Source organism: Crinia signifera, chromosome 6 (genome assembly GCF_055691185.1).
Source record: "Crinia signifera chromosome 6, ASM5569118v1, whole genome shotgun sequence".
Taxonomy (NCBI): domain Eukaryota; kingdom Metazoa; phylum Chordata; class Amphibia; order Anura; family Myobatrachidae; genus Crinia; species Crinia signifera.
This window is the reverse complement of record NC_139222.1, coordinates 129732128-129755936: the sequence shown is the minus strand read 5'-3', so window position 1 is coordinate 129755936 and position 23809 is coordinate 129732128. Positions and strand designations below refer to the sequence as shown.

At 43.7% G+C, this 23809-nt stretch overlaps 2 protein-coding genes across 2 annotated transcripts in view; both read left to right on the top strand.

The window, feature by feature from the left end:
* STAC2 (SH3 and cysteine rich domain 2) overlaps window positions 1-8701 on the top strand; it is a 74049-nt gene extending 65348 nt beyond the window's left edge. Inside the window, exons 9-11 of the mRNA XM_083147180.1 lie at window positions 1606-1657; window positions 2225-2362; window positions 3808-8701. Of these exons, the coding sequence (XP_083003306.1) occupies window positions 1606-1657; window positions 2225-2362; window positions 3808-3909 (292 nt within the window). The 3' untranslated portion in view covers window positions 3910-8701. The remainder of the gene's footprint in view (window positions 1-1605; window positions 1658-2224; window positions 2363-3807) is intronic.
* An 11762-nt stretch (window positions 8702-20463) lies between these two features.
* On the top strand, window positions 20464-23146 carry LOC146008171 (uncharacterized). The gene is made up of 3 exons (XM_083147178.1): window positions 20464-21555; window positions 22054-22122; window positions 22418-23146. The coding sequence occupies exons 1-3, from the start codon at window positions 20709-20711 to the stop codon at window positions 23107-23109; spliced, it is 1608 nt and encodes a 535-aa protein (XP_083003304.1). The 5' UTR covers window positions 20464-20708; the 3' UTR covers window positions 23110-23146.
* The last annotated feature ends 663 nt before the right edge of the window (window positions 23147-23809 follow it).

The window sequence follows — 23809 nt, the reverse complement described above, 5'->3', positions numbered from 1 at the left end:
TCAGGTGTTCAAAACGATGTTGCGCTGCAGGTGGGGCAGATGTAACATGTGTAGAGAAATTTAGATTTTCAAATTGAAATCTAAATTGCACAGAAACAATAGAACTGCAGTGGATCATTGGACTACCATTCTCTCTTTTACACACACACACACACACACACACACACACACACACACACACACACACACACAAATATATATCCCTCTGTGTCTGCTAAGATATTATTTAGTCTATGTTAGTAATGCATTCCTGGTGTGGTGGACACAATCCTGTTGCCCACCATTCTTCGTTTCACAACTGTTTTAATTTCCATTGCATTTCAGTTGTGATTATGAATATTACATTAAAAAAAAGGACAATGTAATGGACACCTTGGGGTACATTAACTAATGGTCAATTTTTGATTGATTTTTATCGATTTCAAATCATTCTAAATTGTTGTTGTGTTTTCAGGGCTAAACCAAACATTTACTAACATTTAAAAATGTATCTTAAAAAATAATAATTAAATGTGTATTATAGTCCTAGATTTAATAAAAAATTTTTAGCGATTTAAAATACTGTAGATAGAAGAAAAAAAAACAATAAAAACCAACCTTTAGTGAACATACACCCTTTAGTGTGCTTATCTCTTCATTTGCCCAATATCTGTTTTTTATGTATTTTTATGTCATACAGATGAAACCGCTTTCCCCCTTGCCGCCAGTGCATCAGATATCAGTATATGGTGGCTGCTGGCGGAAGGCGGGCCAGCGAACATGGACGTGCGAGCATCTCACGTGCCCGAGAGTCCATTGCCGTGACTAGGGTGCGCGAACATCTCCATGTGCACGCACATCATTCGCCGGCCGGTGATAGTGTGGGCTGGCGGTCGGTGCGATGAAAGCGGCTCCATCTACTGTCTTTTTCATCATATGTTCTTCAATGTTGACATAGAGACGGATCAAGAGATGGACAGAAATGCAATGCAGCATGCAAGCAGCATAGTATTTCCGTCCGATCTCTGGAAGGGGCATGCAGGAGATATCTCAGTAAAAGAGACACCTCCGGCATATAGCTGCGGGCCCAGCACTGCTGCCCATGCATAAGCTGGGATCCAACATTGCGACCATCGGTGCTGATGTTCCATGCAGGTGGCCAGCTGAGCAAACTCCAGCTTTCTCAGCTGACCTACGTAAGCAAGGGCTGCAAGGCCAGGAATTCTGTTTGGCAACATGTAGTCCCTTGGCTCTCCTCCCTCAGAAACCAGGGACAACACTCCCCCCCGTTTCTGGAAATGCAGGACTCCCCCTTCATGCCCCCTCCCGCAACACCACTACCTGTCAATCAGGCAGCAGCAGAGGGGAAGAGTTGCACTTGCGCAGAATAAACCTTGCACAGCCGCAGATCACAATAGGCGTAGTTGCGGACAGATCGGAATCAGTCCCTTAGTTTGGTTTCTTCACATTCCTTTGTATGGATGATTATTATTATTGTTACGATAATAGAAATAGTATATATATTTTCTATTTTGCTCTCATTCTCATTCTTCACTATGCCCCCCTTTCTATCCATTCCTCCCTCCCTCTTTCAATATTTCTCCTGTTCTCCTCATCCCCCCACAGACCCGGTGACAGAGTTATGGTGATAGATGACTCAAGTGAGGATTGGTGGAAGGTGAGAAATCCAGATTTCATGGTCTCAGCAGGTAGAGGTAGGAGAGCGAGATACCGTAAACAAGTGATAATAGGGTAGAGAATGGCAGATCTTTGATTCTGTGTCTTTGTATAGCACTAGGAATACTAATCAGAAATAGGTGAGAGAGATGTGAAAAAATAAGTTTGCACAGAGATTGTAGAGAGATGAGAAGATATTTTATTATGGGTTTCAATTCTAGACATGTGTGAGCATGTAATTATTTATGAATGACCCCTCCACCCACAATATACTGCTGGCCGTCAGCCTCACTCTGTATACGTCATTGTCACAGGTCCCATGCCCTCCTGTCAGTGTGGGTAGATGAGTGAGGTCACACTCTGATAAACACAGCAGGAGGTCATTGGAAGATGAAAGAAGTGCTGGAACATAGAGGAGTAGGTGATATATAAAGAGAAACAAGAAGTGCTTATGAAGAGTACAAATACATTACTCCTGCAAGTCTATCACAGTCATATTGGCAGAAACACATTCAGCAGGTACAGTATGGAATAGTAATGGAGGTCATAGGATGTATATGTGTTGCAGGGAAAATGTGGTGACCGGACTGGCTTCTTCCCTGCAAACTTTGTGCAGCGGGTGCGGCTGGGAGAGACTGTGTGGAAGAGCACAATGAATTTCCAGGGAGTCAAGGAGCAGGGACAACTAAGCTTGAAGGAAGGACAAGTGAGTATTTGTCTGGTGGATGCAATAGGTCTGTGCCATAGCATAGTTTCAGAAATGCATACTTTCATAAACAGCAGTTTCTCCCTGTCACCATGATGACAGATCTGAACCCATTTTAATAACAGTGGAGGGTACGCTATTGATCACATTCAGAAGAACACTTTGGGTTTCACAATAGTGCTGATGGACCAAGATTGCTTATTTAGACATCTCACTCCCCAGTGATATTGTGTGTATGAAATACATTTACTGACATCAACAGCATGGTGTTTTTTCCTCCAAAACTGGTCATCAAGCAGGAAAGAGCCTAGGTGATGTGTTTCCTTATTAGGAAAGGCCATTGTTGTTCTTTGGCTGGAGGATCAGCTATCTACGCACTCATCACAGCATGTCCAGTGCAGACTATTCATAGCACTATCTTGGTAATACCCTTCACTCACAGGTTTAAAGAAACGCAACTTTTAGTTACAATTAGATTTCACTTTGGCAAGAGGCTAGGTAGTATTTCTGCTACTCTCAGTGAGATACCAATATTGTCATTCATTGTGACACTGACTTGTCTCAGCAATGCAGAGCTCCCATGTCCCTATCCTACCTTGGGTATAGAGTGGAACTTTGAAATGTAATGGGAGACTTCTTAATGGCTAGGTTACAAATATTGGAAACCATTCCCACTTGCACAAGACTGAGGGCATTATTCTGGTTCACTCTTAGAGGCAAATTTCTTCTCAAATGGACAAAACCATATGCACTGCAGGGGGGGGGGCAGATGTAACATGTGCAGAGAGAATTAGATTTGGGTGATTTATTTTGTTTCTGTGCAGGAAAAATACTGGCTGCTTTATTTCTACACTGCAATATAGATCTCACTTTGATGAAAAACCCCACCCAAATCTAACTCTGTCTGCACATGTTCTATCTGACCCACCTGCAGTGCACATGGGTTTGTCTATTTGAGAAGGAATTTGCCTCTAAGAGTGAACCAGAATAAGGCCCTCAATGCCAAGGATACCCACCTGTAAGAGATCATCAAAAGTGACACACTAACATAACCGTCACAATGAAATCATTTTTTGTGTGAAAAAGTCCGATCCATTGAGTGAAATCTGGTGTGTCACGACAGTCCTGCACTATATTCTACATCTAAATAGCAACAAGCATGTAAATTTGTACAGCTCTCTAATGTAATATAAAGTGTGCGGAGTCATACACCAAAACATAAAGGGAAGACCACCAAATAAGAATGGTGCTCTTCTGAATAGTACTAGCACATTAGCAAAATGACCCATATAACTTATGATAATCGCTCATGTCCCTCACATCTCTATAGAACTTCTCACTTTCCAATGCTTAATTTCTTGTATTACTTCTCACTTCTTAAAATTGTACATCTGTTGCTGCTCTCCTTGCCTCTAGTATATTTGTACTGTCTTCTTTATCCTTAGGTCTGTGTAGGAGTTGGAAAGGTGGAGTCTGAAGGTTTTGTTAAAGTGTCCAGTGGGAAGAAGAGGGGCCTGGTGCCTCAGGATTGCTTGGTTGAGATCTGAGGGGCTGTACTTGCCCTGGCAGAGATGCACACTTCACCCTGAGAGTGACAGAGCTCAGAGACTCCACAACTACAAGTGATAAGCAATACAGCATTCAGGAGGCTCTGATAACCACTAAGCAAAGTGGTAATACTGAGATAACCCAAGTCCAACCTAAGAACCCTGACAGTGACATCTTATTGCAGAACCTACAAATGCTGCATCAAGTCTCTTCCATTCTGTGTATATATATAATTACAAATATGCAAATGCATATTTTGCAATATGTCCACTGGGTGTCTGTGACATCATCACTTAGCGCATCCTATTCAGGTAAAGCCACTCAGTGACCTCATGCCAGGGTTGGTATGTCACCAAAAATCAGTTTTCAATGAACCCAACCTTGCAAGTCTACTGCAGGACCATATATCTCTCCCGGTGAAAAACACTTCAGGAGTTGGGTAATTGTAACAGTCACAGCATCTTCTCTCTTTATAATTAGGTGGAGCGCACACATCAGCATTTATATACTTCTTTAACAGAAGTGTCATGAGTGTGCAGATGAAAGAGAGCAAAACGTGCAGACTCAACAGAAGAATTGTTGCAAGCAGCTCTTTAATGACATGCTATGTGCATTTTTAATGTAACGGATATGAAATATTCATTTTTCTGTGTCTCTCACAATACCTGTGATCTGATACCTTTAGAAGAAAAGACAGCAGTGCTTCGAAGTAGAAGAAAGCACACAGTGTTATTTACAATAAAGGCTGTGATTTTTTTTTTTTTTTTAATGGAGATTGATAGCATGCCAAAGCTTGTAAACAGAATAGAAAGAAGAGTGTGGTGTTTTTTTTTTTTTTTTAACAAGAGCATTGGGAGCAGTCATTTATCAAGACGGAAGAGAACAGGGAGCATCTTCCATGACTAAAGGAAAGGAGGCTGCTTCTTGCAAAGACAGATGAGAGCATAGTGAGGCTATTTTCAAAGAATAGGCTGCATCAGTTTGTGGCAACCGCTAATTGCAGCTTTTAAAAAGAGCAGGCAATAGCTTTATTCAAGCGAGCAAGGTGCAACTATATACAAGAGATTATAGTATTCCTTTATGGAGAGAGCGATCGGGGCACAGCTCTTTAGAGAGAACGAACAGGATATGATGTTGCTATTTACATAGGGAACAAGTTCACCTTAGTGAAAAAGGAACCGGGTGCATATATTTACAGAGAACAAAGGTGCACACGTTTCAGAGAGCAAGCAGGGCTTAACTATAAGCATGACATCGTCTTTCAGAGTAGCAGGCCATAGTTCGTAATGCAGAGAGAGAACGGAGATAATAGTTAATGGAGAACTTAATACAAGAGATAGAAGTTTGCCCACCTGCACCTATTCTCTTTTTCCCCACTGCTCATCCTCTCATAATGTGTGCATATATATATATTTATAAATATACATTTATAACTCTGTGTGTATGTACAATGTCCACCCCCACATCCAGCCTCCAGGCTATTCGGTGTCCTATGCTCTCTGTCTGTACCATTTCTGTCCTACGCAGTACAAACTTCACAGGAACCTCTGGCGGCTACAGCAGCTCCCGCACTACCCTTTCAGCACTGAACAAGAGTTTCAATAATGGTGTACTCCAGTGTTTAAATATCTGTGAAAATTGTCATTAAGATAATGTATGTCAAGTATATAAGTGTATGAAATATGTCCCTTACATAGCAGGTCAATAGCTAACTGTGCATTTCATGCTTCACTCTATTCTTTGTTACTAGTGTCACCCATTGAGATCTGATGAATAATTAATTTGTCTTCTCCTACAAATATTTTCCAGCTTTCTTGTACACTTTCACCTTTTAGTTCTCATTTTCTCTCTGCTGTGTTCTTCAACTGTCCTTTGTTCTTCCCTTTTCTTCTCCTATACTGTTTATTTGCCTTTTCTTCTTGTTTTAATTTCTGTAACTACTTTAGTTAATCCTCACTCTTACACCATTCTACCACTTTTTCTCTTAGTACATTTTTCATAGACTATGTTTAAATTTTACCAATCATGTTTTACCTAATCCTTCTGTTATTCATCCCTGATTCTCTATTATTATATATACACATTTTTCTCAGTCACTCATTCCATTTATTTCTTCAGCCCTTTCCATCAAATGTCCCACGCCATTTAGATTTGAAATTCTATACATAGGGCCTGATTCTGGTTCACTTGCAAAAGCAAATTCGGTACTTCCTCATCTTTGCGACCACCTCTACACCACACCGCTACATAAGAATCTTCGGTGAGGGAACATTACAAATCTGCTCTAGAGACATTTTTTTGAGGTAAAAGATGTTTACTATATTTAATTTACCACAAACTGAGGAGGATGCAGAGACATTTTAGCGCAAATGAGAAAATGTGCCAATGGACATGAGATGAAATTATGGGGGTTATTCTGGTTAATTCGCAAGGCTGCGAATTCGCAGCCTTGTGAGTCCACCAAACCCCGCCTTGTGAATGCTCAGCAGCCCACACAGGGGAAACATCATGCATAAACATCCATTCGCATGCTGCAAGGAACACCCACATCTTTCGATAGTCGCGGACCATCAAAAGATGTGGAAGGTGCACGCATATAAAAAAGTGACTTTCAAGTTACTTTCATGTGCATGCATGCTGGGACAGATATGGGCGGGCAGCTGACATCCGGTTATGTCAGCTGCATGCCCCCCGCACCTGTGTCACCGCCTTATTACGCCCAGCTTTCCCATATGGTAATGGTGCTGCCGGCGCCCCCATCCTTCTCTACCCCCCGCTCGCCATGTAGGGTGCCTGCACCTGGCGAACATGCAGAGAAACATGCTTGCGCAGACACACAGCATTGGTCCCACAACATCGAATGCACGGAGGGCCGAACAGATATGAATATGGCCCTATGGTACTTGTGTAGTTTCACGGCGCCAATATGGCGCCATGCGTCTGAGTCCCCTTGCGGGCTCTGTGAAACTACACAAGTACCGGCCCTATATGTCCAGGAGACTGTACACCACCACCCTGAGTCCACGCCACTCTCCTGTGTCCATGTCACCATCTATTACCTTTAGTAAAGTTGTTTGGCGAGCGAAACAGAGGGAGCCACTGAGCCCCCAAATCTAACTCTCTGCACATGTTACATCTGCCCCACCTGCAGTGCACATGGTTTTGTCCATTAGAGAGAGAATTTACTTTTGCAAGTGAACCAGAATCAGGCCCATATTCTTTCTCTCCTGCACCTTTCTCTCATGTGTTGCTCCATCATTCATGTGTCTTACATGTTATTTTATGCACTCACCCTTTTCCATCGCCACTCTGTCACTCACATTTCTCTTTTAAGTGGTACATTTTACGTGTGGGCAGTAGTAAAGTGAGCAGGTATCGCGGGGGTCTCCGTCACCGCAACCCGATGCTAGCCGCATATGTTAGTACATATGCGGCAGCATCGCAGCGGCTGGCAGGCGAAGGGCGGCGATGTATATTAATACATCCCGCCCAGTGTCAGGTTTCAACTTTACAGTTTCACTTTATTTAAAAGACGAAACATGATTCAATTTAGATAAAAACATGTGGATCGTCAAGTAATTCGCCAATCCACGTGTTTTCCGACCTTGGTGGATTTGTCAACAGTTGACAAATCGGCATTAAAATTGGATAGGTTAAATGTAAATTTGACCTAAAATCAGCAAAGGACTTTCGAAGTGAATACCCCCCTTATGGCTCTATTCTTCCATCCCTCCCTCCCACCACTAATCAATAGTTGGTTCTTACTTATCTCCCTTTCGTATCAGTGGCTCTATCATTGAGTCTCTTGTTTATGTTTTCCCAATTAACTTTTTTCCTATATCACTGCTGATGTATATCCCTTTTCCATAACTCAACTCTTTCCTTATTCTCTCATTCGTGTACCTGGATTACACTTCTATCTACTTTAACTCGTTAGAATTGTCATTCACTTTTCTAATGAAACAGCTCTCTTCCTCTCCTGTCCTCATTTTCATTCTCTCTTTCCCTCCTATCTCTGATTCCTCTCTTTTCTCAGTCCGCTCTGTTGCCCGCAATCATTCCGCTCCATTTCTTAGTCTTGTCCTTAGGGCCTGTAATGCTTTTTAATGCCATATTCTATCTTGCCCTTACTGCATTGTATTGCAGTGCTGGGTACTTTTACCCTTGGTTTGCTTTCCTGTAGCACAACACGATCATTGATTCTAAACTCCTTAGAAAATATCAGGACCTATTTACCAATTTTCTCATGCAGAGGAGTATACCACTGTTGCAGGTTGCATGGCCCTAAGGGTTTACCTATGTATACACTATTATTATTACCCCTTTTCCCAGGCAGCAATAAATTACTTACTAAGGGCAATAACATATTACAAATATCATTAAAAGTGTTATTTACCCTATTTACCTGGTTTGTGTTGACTTATTTTACGACTGAAACAAGACATTCACTGTACATAAAGAGTATCACAGTAGTGTCACACTAGAGATGAAGTGGTATACAGCATGTGAGGATCACTTATTTAACAAAATAAAAATGTGAATGCCTTTTGTATAATAGAAAGTGTACATTATGTGGCATATACAGTATGTTTGCTATATAAGAATGGCTACTTTAGCATAGGTTTATGCAAGGTGGTAGCTGAGGTACAGAAGATACTGTAGATAGCACAAGATTTAAAATTTATTTTTTTCATTAGGCTGCTAATCATACAATATAAATGTATCCTGTAATGATAGTCTACAAAACAATAAAATCTGTAAACAATGAGGCTCCGAAGAGCCTGAATTACATTTCCTTAATTTTTTAAATGGCAAGTCTGCTTGAGAGGTGGATTCCCGGGAGGTGTAAATCCTCAGCCTGCAGTTGTGATGCATAGGCACAGGCTCCTGGAGACTCCGTGATACTCGGTTGACAGTCTTTCTGGTGCCCTATCCAGCCTTTGGTTTATTAACTCCTGGAGACCCTGTGATACTTGGTCTATACGCTTTTAGAAATTGCATTTACTTGTGAACAGAGGGATACCCAATTTTCTTTTGTATCGGTGCGGAAGTCCATCTGCCCACCCTAAAGGAAATTGCATCCTCTTGTGAACGGAGGGATATCCTAATTTTTTTATATATGTGATCCCATTGCTGGTGTTGAAATTCATCCATCCACCCTAAAGGGTTATTAACACACCCACTAGAAATCTGAAGAAGCCTACACGGTCATTTATGTATTGATCTGTGCAAACCCTGCCCTTTGGTCAAAGAAGACCACATCCATTCCGATTGATTCACTGCCCCTGATGAAGTCCTAAGGGACGAAACGCGTTGGGACGCGGATTTACAGTGTATGTGGCACACGTCTGAAAAATTCTGAACAAATGAAAGAGTCTTTTACTGTTGGATGAACCTATAATAAATGCTGTTCTGCTTTTATGAAAAATACAACTTTTACTTATTGTATGTATAGCCACTAAGTGGTACATTAAGCGCACCCCTATTTCTTTTTCTATTTCTTCCCCCCTGTACCATTACTGACAGCAGGGTACTATAGAGGTGCTGCTCTCCTAAGCGCATTATAGGGGCCACTATTCTTTCTATATATATATATATATATATATATATATATATATATACACATATACTTAGTTGTTTGGCCGGGCACAACCTCCAGAATAATAAAGGTGCTTGTCGGGTGCCTTCGTCCTTAGGATAATAGAGACTTTTGGATACAACGCGGTACTCCAGATAAATTCCAATCACAGAAATCTTTATTGAGACTGATCAGGAGCCTGATGAAAATACGGTGGTCGCAATGAAGATTTCTGTGATTGGAATTGGTCTGGAGTGCCGCGCTGCATCCAAAAGTATGTATGTATATATATATATATATATATATATATATATATATATATATAGGGCGTAGAGGGGATACGCACACTCCAAGTAGGGATACCAGCTGGGTGCAGGGACATTCAATGAATATTGTATATCAGTCCTAAATCAGACAACTCCAATCCAGGGACAGACAGGTCCAGCACACCATCGCATATAATGCAAATACAAAATCATTTATTAAGGCGAGGTATAAGAATTCATAATACTCAGCACATCCGTGGCAGCAGCATGAAACAGCTTAGCACTTAAAATCCACAGGCTTAGCCCTGACGGGCCGTTTCGGTGTCAAATCACCTTCCTCATAGGGCATCAAACATACAATGAATCCTCACAGTATATAAAGCATGGAAATACACCTGAATCAAATAATAAACAATCACAAATTCGCGCCAGTAACAGAGTCTTACCCTCCCTGCACTGCAGGCATGCTCCCACGGCGTCCCGGAAGTCTCCACGGGGCCTGGAACTAATATGTCTGCGCTTAGTGCTGGGGGAAGCAATCTGTGTACCCAGGCGCCGGAAGTGACATAGCGGTTGCCGCGGCAACGTTATACACGCTCTGAGCGCTATTCAGATAACCGCTAAAATGCAGCTAATAGCTGCTAATCCACAAAAAGCGGACAATGGCTGGGAGACACTGATAGCTCCCCACAGCCTGTAATGTAAGAGTAGCGCTAGCGTGACGTTGCCATAGCAACCACACACCTCCATATCAAATACAAAAAAACGGGGATAATAATAAGAGAAAAAAAGGAGAAAAAATCAAAAGGCAAAAACAGTGGGTAATAAAGATGATAGATATTTACATAGCAATTAGCATGGAATGGCAGAACATAATGTGACCATATCGTAGGTTACTAAGGCTCGCTGAACTGCCGGATCCCTAACTACAAGAATACTGACAAGTTCAGTTCTTCATTTAAACCTAACGGTGCCATTGATTGTAGCGTGTAAGTCCAATAGCTTTCCCGTTGTAGCAACAAGCTATGCCTGTCCCCACCCCTCTTTAATGGTGGAATGTAATCAAATGGGAGAAATCGGAAGTCACTCAAGCGATGACCTGCCAATGCAAAGTGTCTCGCAACCGGGGGAGTATTAGCATCTAACTTGATCAGGGCTTTGTTAATTGATGAGCGGTGCATATTGATCCGCTCCTTGAGCATCCGGATGGTTTTTCCCACGTATATTTTGTCACATGGGCATTGTATAATATATACGATATATTTGGTGTTACAGTCCATCCTATGTTTAAGCTTGTATACCTGCTTCGTTAATGGATGCTGCCAGCTGCTGCCACACATAATATATTTGCAGTCAACGCAACCCGTGCACTTTCTGGCTCCTGTGCCAGTATTGAGCCATGTGCTTCTCGCCACTGTTTTAGTGCCCACATCCGTGATGACCACCTGTTGTTTAATATTGGCGCTCCTCTTGTAACAAAACATGGGAGCCTGTTCACAATATTTGCCAATGATAGGGTCCGTGCTGAGAATATGCCAGTGCTTCACGATGGCTCCCCTTAACACTCCCGAGTTGATGGAGTATGTGTTGGGGAACAGGAGCTTCACTCCCTGAGTGTCCTTACTGCGTGGTATTAGCAAGTCCTCCCTTTTCAGGGCTAGGCACCTCTCTTTTGCCCCATGCACCTCATTAGGATCATAGCCTCGAGAGATAAAGCTCTGTCCCATCTCATCCAGGGTTTTGACGAGATCATCCCTGCTGGATGTGATCCTTACCGCTCTCACTAATTGTGAGAACGGAAGTCCCCGTTTAAGGGGCTGGGGATGAAAGCTTGTTGCCATTAAAAGATTATTCTTGTCGGTAGGTTTCTTGTATAGGGTGGTTCTGAAACCCTCTGGTGTTTTGGATACCAGCACGTCCAAAAAATTAAGCTGATCTAAGCTACTGGTACAAGTAAACCTAATGGACCCGGCAGTCCCATTGAGCCTGCCTACAAAGTCATCCAGTGCCATCTGTGATCCAGTCCACACTATGAACAGGTCATCAATAAAGCGTAAATAAAATGCAATAAATTTGGAAAAATCTGGATCCGCCATAATGTGAGTTTTTTCAAAATCATACATAAACAGGTTCGCATACGATGGGGCCATATTGGACCCCATCGCAGTCCCCTGCAGCTGTAAATAAAAGGCGTTATCGAACAGAAAATAATTTTTATGCAAAATAAACCCGATGAGTAATAACAAAAAATCAATAGGAGGACCTGCATAGTGTGGACTGGACTCCAGGCACCTTCTGACAGCTGCCATACCTTCAACATGACCGATGTTAGTATACAACGACGTGACATCAAGCGTCACTAAGATACAATCAAGTGATGGCATGCCAAATTGGTCGAGCTTATTGAGGAAATGAGTCGTATCCCTGAGCCAGTATGGTGTATTTTGTACGACATCCTGCAAAAAATAATCCACAAACTGGGATACAGGTTGTGAGAGGGAACCAATCGAAGATATGATTGGCCTCCCAGGTGGGGAGACCAATGTCTTGTGTATCTTGGGTAAGATATAGATGAGCGGCACCCTAGGAAACTCCTGTGTTAGGAAATCCAGAGTGCCCTCATCCAACCACCCATTCAAGCTACCCATATTAAGGATAGAATCCAACTCTTTTTTATAACCTACTGTTGGGTCATTTTTCAACTGTTTGTAACAGACCTCATCAGTCAATTGGCGCAACACCTCATTAATATAGTCAATGCGGTTTAGGATTACGGTCGCCCCGCCCTTATCCGCAGGACAGACCATGATTGCGGAATTTTCCCGCAAGGACTTCAAGGCTAATTGTTCACTTTTGGCCAGGTTAGACCTAATAATCCTCGACCGCTTGACCTGGGGGATCACGTCCTGTCTGACCAGTCTAATGAAGGTGTCTATGGAGGGATTGTTAACCTGTGGGTCAAAATGAGACTTCACCTTAAAGGGACAAGCAATTTTAGTCTCACCACTGACAACGTTATCAGTGGGATGCTTAACAAAGTGATCCTTCAATCTAAGTTGTCTCTGGAACTTGTACAGTTCGACCTCACAGTCAAATGGATTCTGCCTGTGGGTCTGAACAAAACTAAGTCCCTTATTAAGTACGGACAACTCAGGTTCCGTCAATACGTGATCGGATAAATTATATACGATCACCTCTTGTTGTCTCTCTGGGTTCTGCCTCTTTCGGTGCTTGACCCCCCCTCTCCTGCAGGGTTTTTCCCTCGCCCTCTGGCCTTTGTTTGGGATGACTCCCCTAAAAAAACCTTCTGATTGGCCCTCCCCGTGGGTTCGGTGTCGCTCTGCGAGGTGTTGGATTCAATATCCGTAAATTGGTAATTGGAACGCTTGAAATCACCCCTCTTTCTTCTTGCAAAATTCCCTCTCCAGGGTCTACGTACAGCTTGGCCAGAGAGCCAGGGATAAACCCTTAACTCTTTGTAATCCTCTTTAACCTTACGGTATTTATTCTTTTTAAACAATAGTAGTTCAGTTTTAAACTTCTCCACTGACTCCTCCAATTTGGCAAGCCAATCACTACCCGTATCAGCTTTAACCACCTCCAAACCAACTGCCTCACAATTTTCAATTTCTCTCTGAACACCAGCTATGTCACTGTTAAGTTGCTGTACAACCAATACAATTAAATCTCTGCTACACTGGTTCAGTATTTGGCACCAGGACTTGCAAAAATCTTTATTAGAGCGCCCTATCGTGGGCTGGTTCGTAATCCTGAACCCCCTGGGGATCAAACCTTCCCTGTGATATTGGGAGAGGGTCAGACCATGTAACTCTAATTCCACTAGCCTTTTTCTAAGCTTAAGCAAGTCCGCATATACTTCATCCGGTGTGTCCTTATCAAAGGCTAACACTCCCGTATCAGAGAATAGTATCTTGTTAGCATCCTTATCCGTGAAACGCTTTGTGCCAGCAAAATCCTCTTGATGAATTTCCATATCCAATACACAAAAACATGCAAAAATGCACTCTGGTGCAAAAAAAATCACAAACACTTAACGAAAATAAAGTTCACAGAACCGAGGTGCATACCAGAATCCAAAGGATAATAGATAGGGCGTAGAGGGGATACGCACACTCCAAGTAGGGATACCAGCTGGGTGCAGGGACATTCAATGAATATTGTATATCAGTCCTAAATCAGACAACTCCAATCCAGGGACAGACAGGTCCAGCACACCATCGCATATAATGCAAATACAAAATCATTTATTAAGGCGAGGTATAAGAATTCATAATACTCAGCACATCCGTGGCAGCAGCATGAAACAGCTTAGCACTTAAAATCCACAGGCTTAGCCCTGACGGGCCGTTTCGGTGTCAAATCACCTTCCTCATAGGGCATCAAACATACAATGAATCCTCACAGTATATAAAGCATGGAAATACACCTGAATCAAATAATAAACAATCACAAATTCGCGCCAGTAACAGAGTCTTACCCTCCCTGCACTGCAGGCATGCTCCCACGGCGTCCCGGAAGTCTCCACGGGGCCTGGAACTAATATGTCTGCGCTTAGTGCTGGGGGAAGCAATCTGTGTACCCAGGCGCCGGAAGTGACATAGCGGTTGCCGCGGCAACGTTATACACGCTCTGAGCGCTATTCAGATAACCGCTAAAATGCAGCTAATAGCTGCTAATCCACAAAAAGCGGACAATGGCTGGGAGACACTGATAGCTCCCCACAGCCTGTAATGTAAGAGTAGCGCTAGCGTGACGTTGCCATAGCAACCACACACCTCCATATCAAATACAAAAAAACGGGGATAATAATAAGAGAAAAAAAGGAGAAAAAATCAAAAGGCAAAAACAGTGGGTAATAAAGATGATAGATATTTACATAGCAATTAGCATGGAATGGCAGAACATAATGTGACCATATCGTAGGTTACTAAGGCTCGCTGAACTGCCGGATCCCTAACTACAAGAATACTGACAAGTTCAGTTCTTCATTTAAACCTAACGGTGCCATTGATTGTAGCGTGTAAGTCCAATAGCTTTCCCGTTGTAGCAACAAGCTATGCCTGTCCCCACCCCTCTTTAATGGTGGAATGTAATCAAATGGGAGAAATCGGAAGTCACTTAAGCGATGACCTGCCAATGCAAAGTGTCTCGCAACCGGGGGAGTATTAGCAATCCCTCCATAGACACCTTCATTAGACTGGTCAGACAGGACGTGATCCCCCAGGTCAAGCGGTCGAGGATTATTAGGTCTAACCTGGCCAAAAGTGAACAATTAGCCTTGAAGTCCTTGCGGGAAAATTCCGCAATCATGGTCTGTCCTGCGGATAAGGGCGGGGCGACCGTAATCCTAAACCGCATTGACTATATTAATGAGGTGTTGCGCCAATTGACTGATGAGGTCTGTTACAAACAGTTGAAAAATGACCCAACAGTAGGTTATAAAAAAGAGTTGGATTCTATCCTTAATATGGGTAGCTTGAATGGGTGGTTGGATGAGGGCACTCTGGATTTCCTAACACAGGAGTTTCCTAGGGTGCCGCTCATCTATATCTTACCCAAGATACACAAGACATTGGTCTCCCCACCTGGGAGGCCAATCATATCTTCGATTGGTTCCCTCTCACAACCTGTATCCCAGTTTGTGGATTATTTTTTGCAGGATGTCGTACAAAATACACCATACTGGCTCAGGGATACGACTCATTTCCTCAATAAGCTCGACCAATTTGGCATGCCATCACTTGATTGTATCTTAGTGACGCTTGATGTCACGTCGTTGTATACTAACATCGGTCATGTTGAAGGTATGGCAGCTGTCAGAAGGTGCCTGGAGTCCAGTCCACACTATGCAGGTCCTCCTATTGATTTTTTGTTATTACTCATCGGGTTTATTTTGCATAAAAATTATTTTCTGTTCGATAACGCCTTTTATTTACAGCTGCAGGGGACTGCGATGGGGTCCAATATGGCCCCATCGTATGCGAACCTGTTTATGTATGATTTTGAAAAAACTCACATTATGGCGGATCCAGATTTTTCCAAATTTATTGCATTTTATTTACGCTTTATTGATGACCTGTTCATAGTGTGGACTGGATCACAGATGGCACTGGATGACTTTGTAGGCAGGCTCAATGGGACTGCCGGGTCCATTAGGTTTACTTGTACCAGTAGCTTAGATCAGCTTAATTTTTTGGACGTGCTGGTATCCAAAACACCAGAGGGTTTCAGAACCACCCTATACAAGAAACCTACCGACAAGAATAATCTTTTAATGGCAACAAGCTTTCATCCCCAGCCCCTTAAACGGGGACTTCCGTTCTCACAATTAGTGAGAGCGGTAAGGATCACATCCAGCAGGGATGATCTCGTCAAAACCCTGGATGAGATGGGACAGAGCTTTATCTCTCGAGGCTATGATCCTAATGAGGTGCATGGGGCAAAAGAGAGGTGCCTAGCCCTGAAAAGGGAGGACTTGCTAATACCACGCAGTAAGGACACTCAGGGAGTGAAGCTCCTGTTCCCCAACACATACTCCATCAACTCGGGAGTGTTAAGGGGAGCCATCGTGAAGCACTGGCATATTCTCAGCACGGACCCTATCATTGGCAAATATTGTGAACAGGCTCCCATGTTTTGTTACAAGAGGAGCGCCAATATTAAACAACAGGTGGTCATCACGGATGTGGGCACTAAAACAGTGGCGAGAAGCACATGGCTCAATACTGGCACAGGAGCCAGAAAGTGCACGGGTTGCGTTGACTGCAAATATATTATGTGTGGCAGCAGCTGGCAGCATCCATTAACGAAGCAGGTATACAAGCTTAAACATAGGATGGACTGTAACACCAAATATATCGTATATATTATACAATGCCCATGTGACAAAATATACGTGGGAAAAACCATCCGGATGCTCAAGGAGCGGATCAATATGCACCGCTCATCAATTAACAAAGCCCTGATCAAGTTAGATGCTAATACTCCCCCGGTTGCGAGACACTTTGCATTGGCAGGTCATCGCTTGAGTGACTTCCGATTTCTCCCATTTGATTACATTCCACCATTAAAGAGGGGTGGGGACAGGCATAGCTTGTTGCTACAACGGGAAAGCTATTGGACTTACACGCTACAATCAATGGCACCGTTAGGTTTAAATGAAGAACTGAACTTGTCAGTATTCTTGTAGTTAGGGATCCGGCAGTTCAGCGAGCCTTAGTAACCTACGATATGGTCACATTATGTTCTGCCATTCCATGCTAATTGCTATGTAAATATCTATCATCTTTATTACCCACTGTTTTTGCCTTTTGATTTTTTCTCCTTTTTTTCTCTTATTATTATCCCCGTTTTTTTGTATTTGATATGGAGGTGTGTGGTTGCTATGGCAACGTCACGCTAGCGCTACTCTTACATTACAGGCTGTGGGGAGCTATCAGTGTCTCCCAGCCATTGTCCGCTTTTTGTGGATTAGCAGCTATTAGCTGCATTTTAGCGGTTATCTGAATAGCGCTCAGAGCGTGTATAACGTTGCCGCGGCAACCGCTATGTCACTTCCGGCGCCTGGGTACACAGATTGCTTCCCCCAGCACTAAGCGCAGACATATTAGTTCCAGGCCCCGTGGAGACTTCCGGGACGCCGTGGGAGCATGCCTGCAGTGCAGGGAGGGTAAGACTCTGTTACTGGCGCGAATTTGTGATTGTTTATTATTTGATTCAGGTGTATTTCCATGCTTTATATACTGTGAGGATTCATTGTATGTTTGATGCCCTATGAGGAAGGTGATTTGACACCGAAACGGCCCGTCAGGGCTAAGCCTGTGGATTTTAAGTGCTAAGCTGTTTCATGCTGCTGCCACGGATGTGCTGAGTATTATGAATTCTTATACCTCGCCTTAATAAATGATTTTGTATTTGCATTATATGCGATGGTGTGCTGGACCTGTCTGTCCCTGGATTGGAGTTGTCTGATTTAGGACTGATATACAATATATATATATATATATATATATGTGTATGTATATATATATATATATATATATATATATATATATATTCATCCAAATAGGACAACACTCTCCTCCTATTATTCACCAGCCGGGGTGTCCTAGTCCAGAGGGCATACCCAATTGGTACTCCCACACATCCAGATACTTAAAATTAGACGCACTCACGGGTGTTCTCTTTTCATGCTTTGGAGAATTTAATACATACCAAAACGATTTACATGACAGTGGGCAGATGGTCAACGTTTCAGTCTGTTATAAGACCTTTCTCAAGACCCCTTCTCCTGTCTCCAACAGTGTGCAACCATCCTATGTCAGTGAGAGCCTTATATGCCCCTAAGGGTACCTCCCTCAATATTCCGGAAGTGTATATTCTCACAAAATACACAATGGGATTTATCATATACCATAGTAAAAGTGCTAAGTGCATCATATCAACATCGGGCTCCTACACCATCAGCCCAATCGCGTGCATTATACAGAACAGCGCCCGACTTTATTGCAAATCCCGGCCGTGTGCGTGCCCCATTATTTTCCTCAGCCTCCAGTTACATCACCATCCACAGCCCACAGCTCATCACTTTCTTCAGCCCCAAGCCAGGTCGCTTTCCTTAAACACAGCCCCATCACTTTCCTCAGCCCCTTCAAATTACACCGCAGCCTGCCTCAGTGCAGACAAGGAGGATGTGTGGCAATGTGACCTATGATATCACGCCATTGTCAATTGTAGATGCATTCCTAGCCCATGTTATGTCTAGGAAAAGCCCAGTGCTGGTCGGGTCAGGCTACAAATGTACCATGTGTAACGGAAAGCTAATGCATCTACAACCAGAAATAGGTTACAGTACATGTGGTCACTACTAGGTCTAGAAAATAAAATATTCCTAATGTTTAATGATAAGTGACTAGATAAGGTATTCAATGTTGGGTCACAACTGTCGGGCTGGCCCAACAGCCGTGACCCTGTCCCATTCTCGGCCTGTTCGACCAAGAATTTGCAGGTGGGATTCAATGTCCCGCCTGCCGCGGGATGAGAAGGGGGTGTGACCGTGAGAAGTGGCCAGGAAATGGGGAGCTGGGACCAGGAGCTCGTCAATTCCCAGCACTTCTTGGCAGAACCAGCCTGACAGCTTGTGAAGTCGGGCTCGTTCTGCCGAGATCCCCTGTTCAATGCTGTCAAGGATTCCTGGGTCACTTTTGCCCATATCGACTGAAACTCGACAGCCAGAATTCAAAGTTTCAGCTGTCGAGTATCGGAAAGGGGGCTTGTCGGTGAAAACGGCAGAGAATTGTTTAAAACCATCCATGAATTCGACAATAATTATCTGTTTCTGTCAAAACAGATCCATCTTGTACACTCAGATCCGTTCTGTAGGAATCTGCCTTCAATGCTGTCGAAAACGGCAGCATTGAATAGGCGGCGGCCACTATTTCCACTGGCGGAAATAGCACCTGAGATTGAATACCCCTAAGACCAAAGGATGAGTTTAATATGAAGTTAAGGGCTGAATTCAGGATAGAGTGCACTATATGCTATAAGCCAGTTTAGCTACAAGCCACTGAATACACTTTCAAGCGGCTGATGTACAATATGGTTATATTTAGCTACCACATCAATCCCCAATCACTTTTGTGAGTGTGCTTACCAAGTTTCAATCAGCTAAAAGGTTGCTTTTAGCTGGATGAGCTATGAAAACAAGACCGGGCAGCCTCGTTCACCACTACACCTCACCTCTCTCGCACAAAGCTGATCAAGCCTGATGGCAGAGCAAAGTCTGAATCCTCCGCCAGTCAGAAGCAGACAAGATATGTGATTCTGTCTATTATGTATACCCAGTTAGATCTATGCTTAACGCTCCATTAACTTCTTCCCTGCCAAGAAGCAGGCTAGACTGTAATTGTAAGTCTCTGGTTGAAAAATTATTCATTTAGATTAATTGCAAATAATTAAGACTGAAAGGATTTTTTTTTAAACTTGTTAAATGCTCCTGGAGCTAAAATCGGGCAAATCTGCTTAGGTCTTGAATTGTGACCATTACATCATTATGCGCAGCGCAGAAGTACTGAAGAATATCAGAGTACAAATGCCTGATTCAGCACTGGATTCTAAGAAAAGCAGAGTCTCTCCCTAGAGAGCCATGCCAAGCCAGGGTTTTTTTTTTAACCTGTATCCATACAAATGTGAAGATATGTACCATCATTTAATCCCCACTCACTGTAATAATATAATTAAACTTTGTAGAAATGTTAAGAAAAGGTTTTAAATATAGATAAAACATTTGCTGCAATGCTATTGATTTTTGGTACTGTAGTGTATGCTGTTGTGAATACAGGCTACACCAGTTCATGAACCTCAAAGGGTGTGGATTAATAGGTCCGCAGTCAATAGGTATACCACTATTGGTCGACCTGCAATAGTTCAACACATGAAAAAAGGTAGACACTGACAAAAAGTTGATACAAAAGGTCAACATCGGAAAAGGTTGACACAAGTTAAAAAAAAAAAATCAGACACCTTGGGTGACATTCTATGCTATGCGCTAAATGCGCATGTTTATTTCGCACACTATATCGCCGCAAATCGCATTTTTCTAACTCGCACTTTTCAGTCCAAATTCGATTATTTAATGTGATGCGCATTTGAGGCTGAAAAGTGCAAAGAGTTGCGATTTGCGGCGAATTTTAGTCATAAAAAAGTGCGATTTTTAGTATGAAAAAAGTGTGATTTTTAGTCCGAAAAACGCGCCATTTCTTCCGCTGGTCATGTGCGAGTTTTGGACCAACCGGAGTGCGATTTACAAACCTGTCTCCGCATGACTAAGAACCCCCAAACCTATTGGCCCACCTATGTCCCCTCCATTATGCATCACACCCCCTATATAAAGGGGCATTGGCGCCATTTCACTCTTTGATAGGAAGTAAGGAGCATGGAGAGGAGCAGTGGAAGCGTTTGTGCAGGAAGAGGAGTTGGTGGCAGAGGAACCAGTGGCAGAGGGAGCACTGGCAGAGGAACCAGTGGCAGAGGGAGCACTGGCAGAGGGAGCACTGGCAGAGGGAGCACTGGCAGAGGGAGCACTGGCAGCAGCCAGACAAGTGGGAGAGGCAGCAGTGTGGCAGGCAGCATGGCCACAGCAAGGCCAGCCTCAGCTCAGACCCTGGCCGTCCAGCCCCAGCAGGAGGAGGTGGAGGATCCGCTGGCATCCCCATCCTACAGCCAAGCCCTAGACCATACCCCACACCAGCTGCAGGAGGGCCACATGTCAGAGGTGGAGGAAGATGCTGGTGAGGAGGAGGAAGACACTGCCATGGAGGAGGAGGAGGGTGACATGGCTGGTGCAGAAAATGAGGAGGAGGAGGAGGTGGTAGCTGGTCGCACCAAAAGTGGCCGCATGGTCAGGTTTTCCTATGAGGAAAATGTGGCACTTGTGAGGGCTATCATGCCAGTGTACGAGAGGCTGCTTGGCAAAAGCAACTACAAAACCACTGCCCAGCGCAAGCGCGCTATATGGAAGGACATCACCCAGGCGGTGAACGCTGTGAGTAATCACAAGCGCCTGGTGCGCAATGTGAAGAAGCGCTTCAACGATATAAAACGCCAGTTGAAGCATAAAATGGCCCTGGAGATGGAGGAGGCCACCAGGACTGGAGGAGGAAGCCCCACCACTGTCAGCTACAATGCATATGAGGTGAAGCTGAAGCGCATCATCCCCCCTGAGGTCCTGCCTGGGATGCATGTGGCGGATACCGACAGGGCCCAAACGCCACCGCGAGCTGGTAAGTGTGACCCCATGCAAACTGTAACATACATGCCAATGTATTATACCTGTAATGTGCACTTGTATTGTTATGCTTTGTAAAGTGCTGCTGTGGAACTACATAGCCCAGCAAGGTCATGCACAAGAAAATGGCTGCTCCTGCTTTGAAATTGCTGATAATGCTGGCCCTTGTAGTTCCACAACTAATCTGAATGATTAAAAGTGTACCATTCTTTGCAGCAGACTAACATGTATGTGTACAAAAACCCTGTGGTGTAATGGAGGTTTAGCTGGCATGCCTACAAACCACCGAATATCCTATAGTTGTCATGTGTACACTAGTTTACTACTAAGTCTGAAATGAAAGATTGGCCTGAAAACTAAACAAAGGGTTGTCCAGATATAATGCTGCCCTTTTCTATTGGGTATTGTCCATTATTGTGAATTCACTGCATGTTTTCTGAAAATGCATCTCCATTGCAAGGTCCATAATGCCTGGCCATCTTTCCTTGTACAGATTGTCCGTCCCGAAGTGCTGCAGCATCTAAGAGAAGAAGGCCCGTTGCTGCAGAATCTGTGGAAGCAGGTAAATGACTAAACAACACCCCATTACACATACAGTACACACACCCATGTCACATCAACAAGATCTCACACTACATTCTGCTCCTGCTGCTACATTGCAACGGACATGAGTGTAATCTGAGCTAGGCATGTGACATATTAATAGTGTCATTGTTGCATGCAGTATCGGGGTACATGTGTAAGTGCATAACACCCCTAGGTATGGGCGTCAGCCATCTATAGGCCTATGTAAAACAGTATAGAGGACAGTGTGGCCTATATATGCATGAGTACTTACCTCTTCTCTGTATCCACAGGTGCTATACAACTAGGGTCAAACCAAACAGATTCTTCAATACTGGTGCTAGACGAAATGGACATCATTCTTGATCCGGTCGACACCTTTGCGGCAGAGGAAGAAATGCCGGGCTCGTCCCAGAGTGATCTTCCCCCAAGTGGGGTGCCACCCAACCCACCCCCAACCACCCAGCAACCCCATACACCAGCTACTGCTTCCCAAGTAGCTAACTCCTTGGTGAATTTCAAGGACAAGCAGCTTGAATTCATGGCCTCCCAAAGCCTCCAAATGGGAAATATACAGGGGTACATGCGTGACACCTTCCTGCAGTTGCGCAAAATGGCCCGTAGTGTAAGGGTAGCTGTAGGCACTCAAGTGCGCATTGCCAACAGTCTTGACAGCCGTTTTGCAGAACTAACTTCTGCAATACGTGAGCAGAATAGCCATATTGGGAGCCTGGCACAAAGTCTTACAGCCCTAACCCACACATGCACAGCGCAGACCAATGCCCTCCTAGCTATGCAGGCACAAATACAGCAGCAGCAGGAAGGCAATGTGGGAGGTGGCACTACCTCAACCCTCAGCAGTGTCTCCAGCACCCCAATAAGTGTCTCCCCCACTTCCCCACCCCGTCGTAGTGTGAGGACCCGTGGTGGGCTTAGTTCCGCCTCGAAAAGTGGTGTAGGGCTGCCTGATGCTGGCCGAAGGTAGCTGCTAAATCAGTGTTTCTACATTAAAAAAGGCCAACTATCTGTCCACATGGACCCACAGTTTGTATTTTGCACATGTTACATTGCAGAATGGTTTACTTCATAACAAGTAAAATTTGCAAACCGCATTCCATTGTGTTTGTGTCTTTTTCTCTATATAAATTAATGTGTGATTTATAACATATTGTAATGGTATATGACTATGGGATTGCAATAAAGTAGTGTGGTATAACTCCTTGGCTGGCAAAGGTTATGGATGTACATTTTCCAGCAGGCTCTGACACTCATGGTTTGGACTGTAATGGTTGTAGTGTGTCAGGGCATGCTGGAACATGTAGTTCCACAACACCAGTGAGCCATGTTTCACAGAAAACTTAATTGTTACATGGACCAAGAGTACTTAGAAGGTAGATATCAGCAAGGGATAGGTCAGCACCACCATGTGCATCTGTTGTGGACTGGTGTTAGGTTAAATATGGGTGGAAAGCGGTGGTACTGGTCAATTATTTATTAATGAGTACACTTCCAACACTGGTACATTTTGGAGTACAGGCCACATGTGCTTACCAGAAAAGCTACGCCTGGTGATGTATGTCTGTAACAACTTCTTTATAGCAAGTAACAGTACAGTACAATTCTTAGACAAAGTGGCCTGTGATAGCACCAAGGCCCATGAGGTCACAGACTGAGTGGAGGCTGTG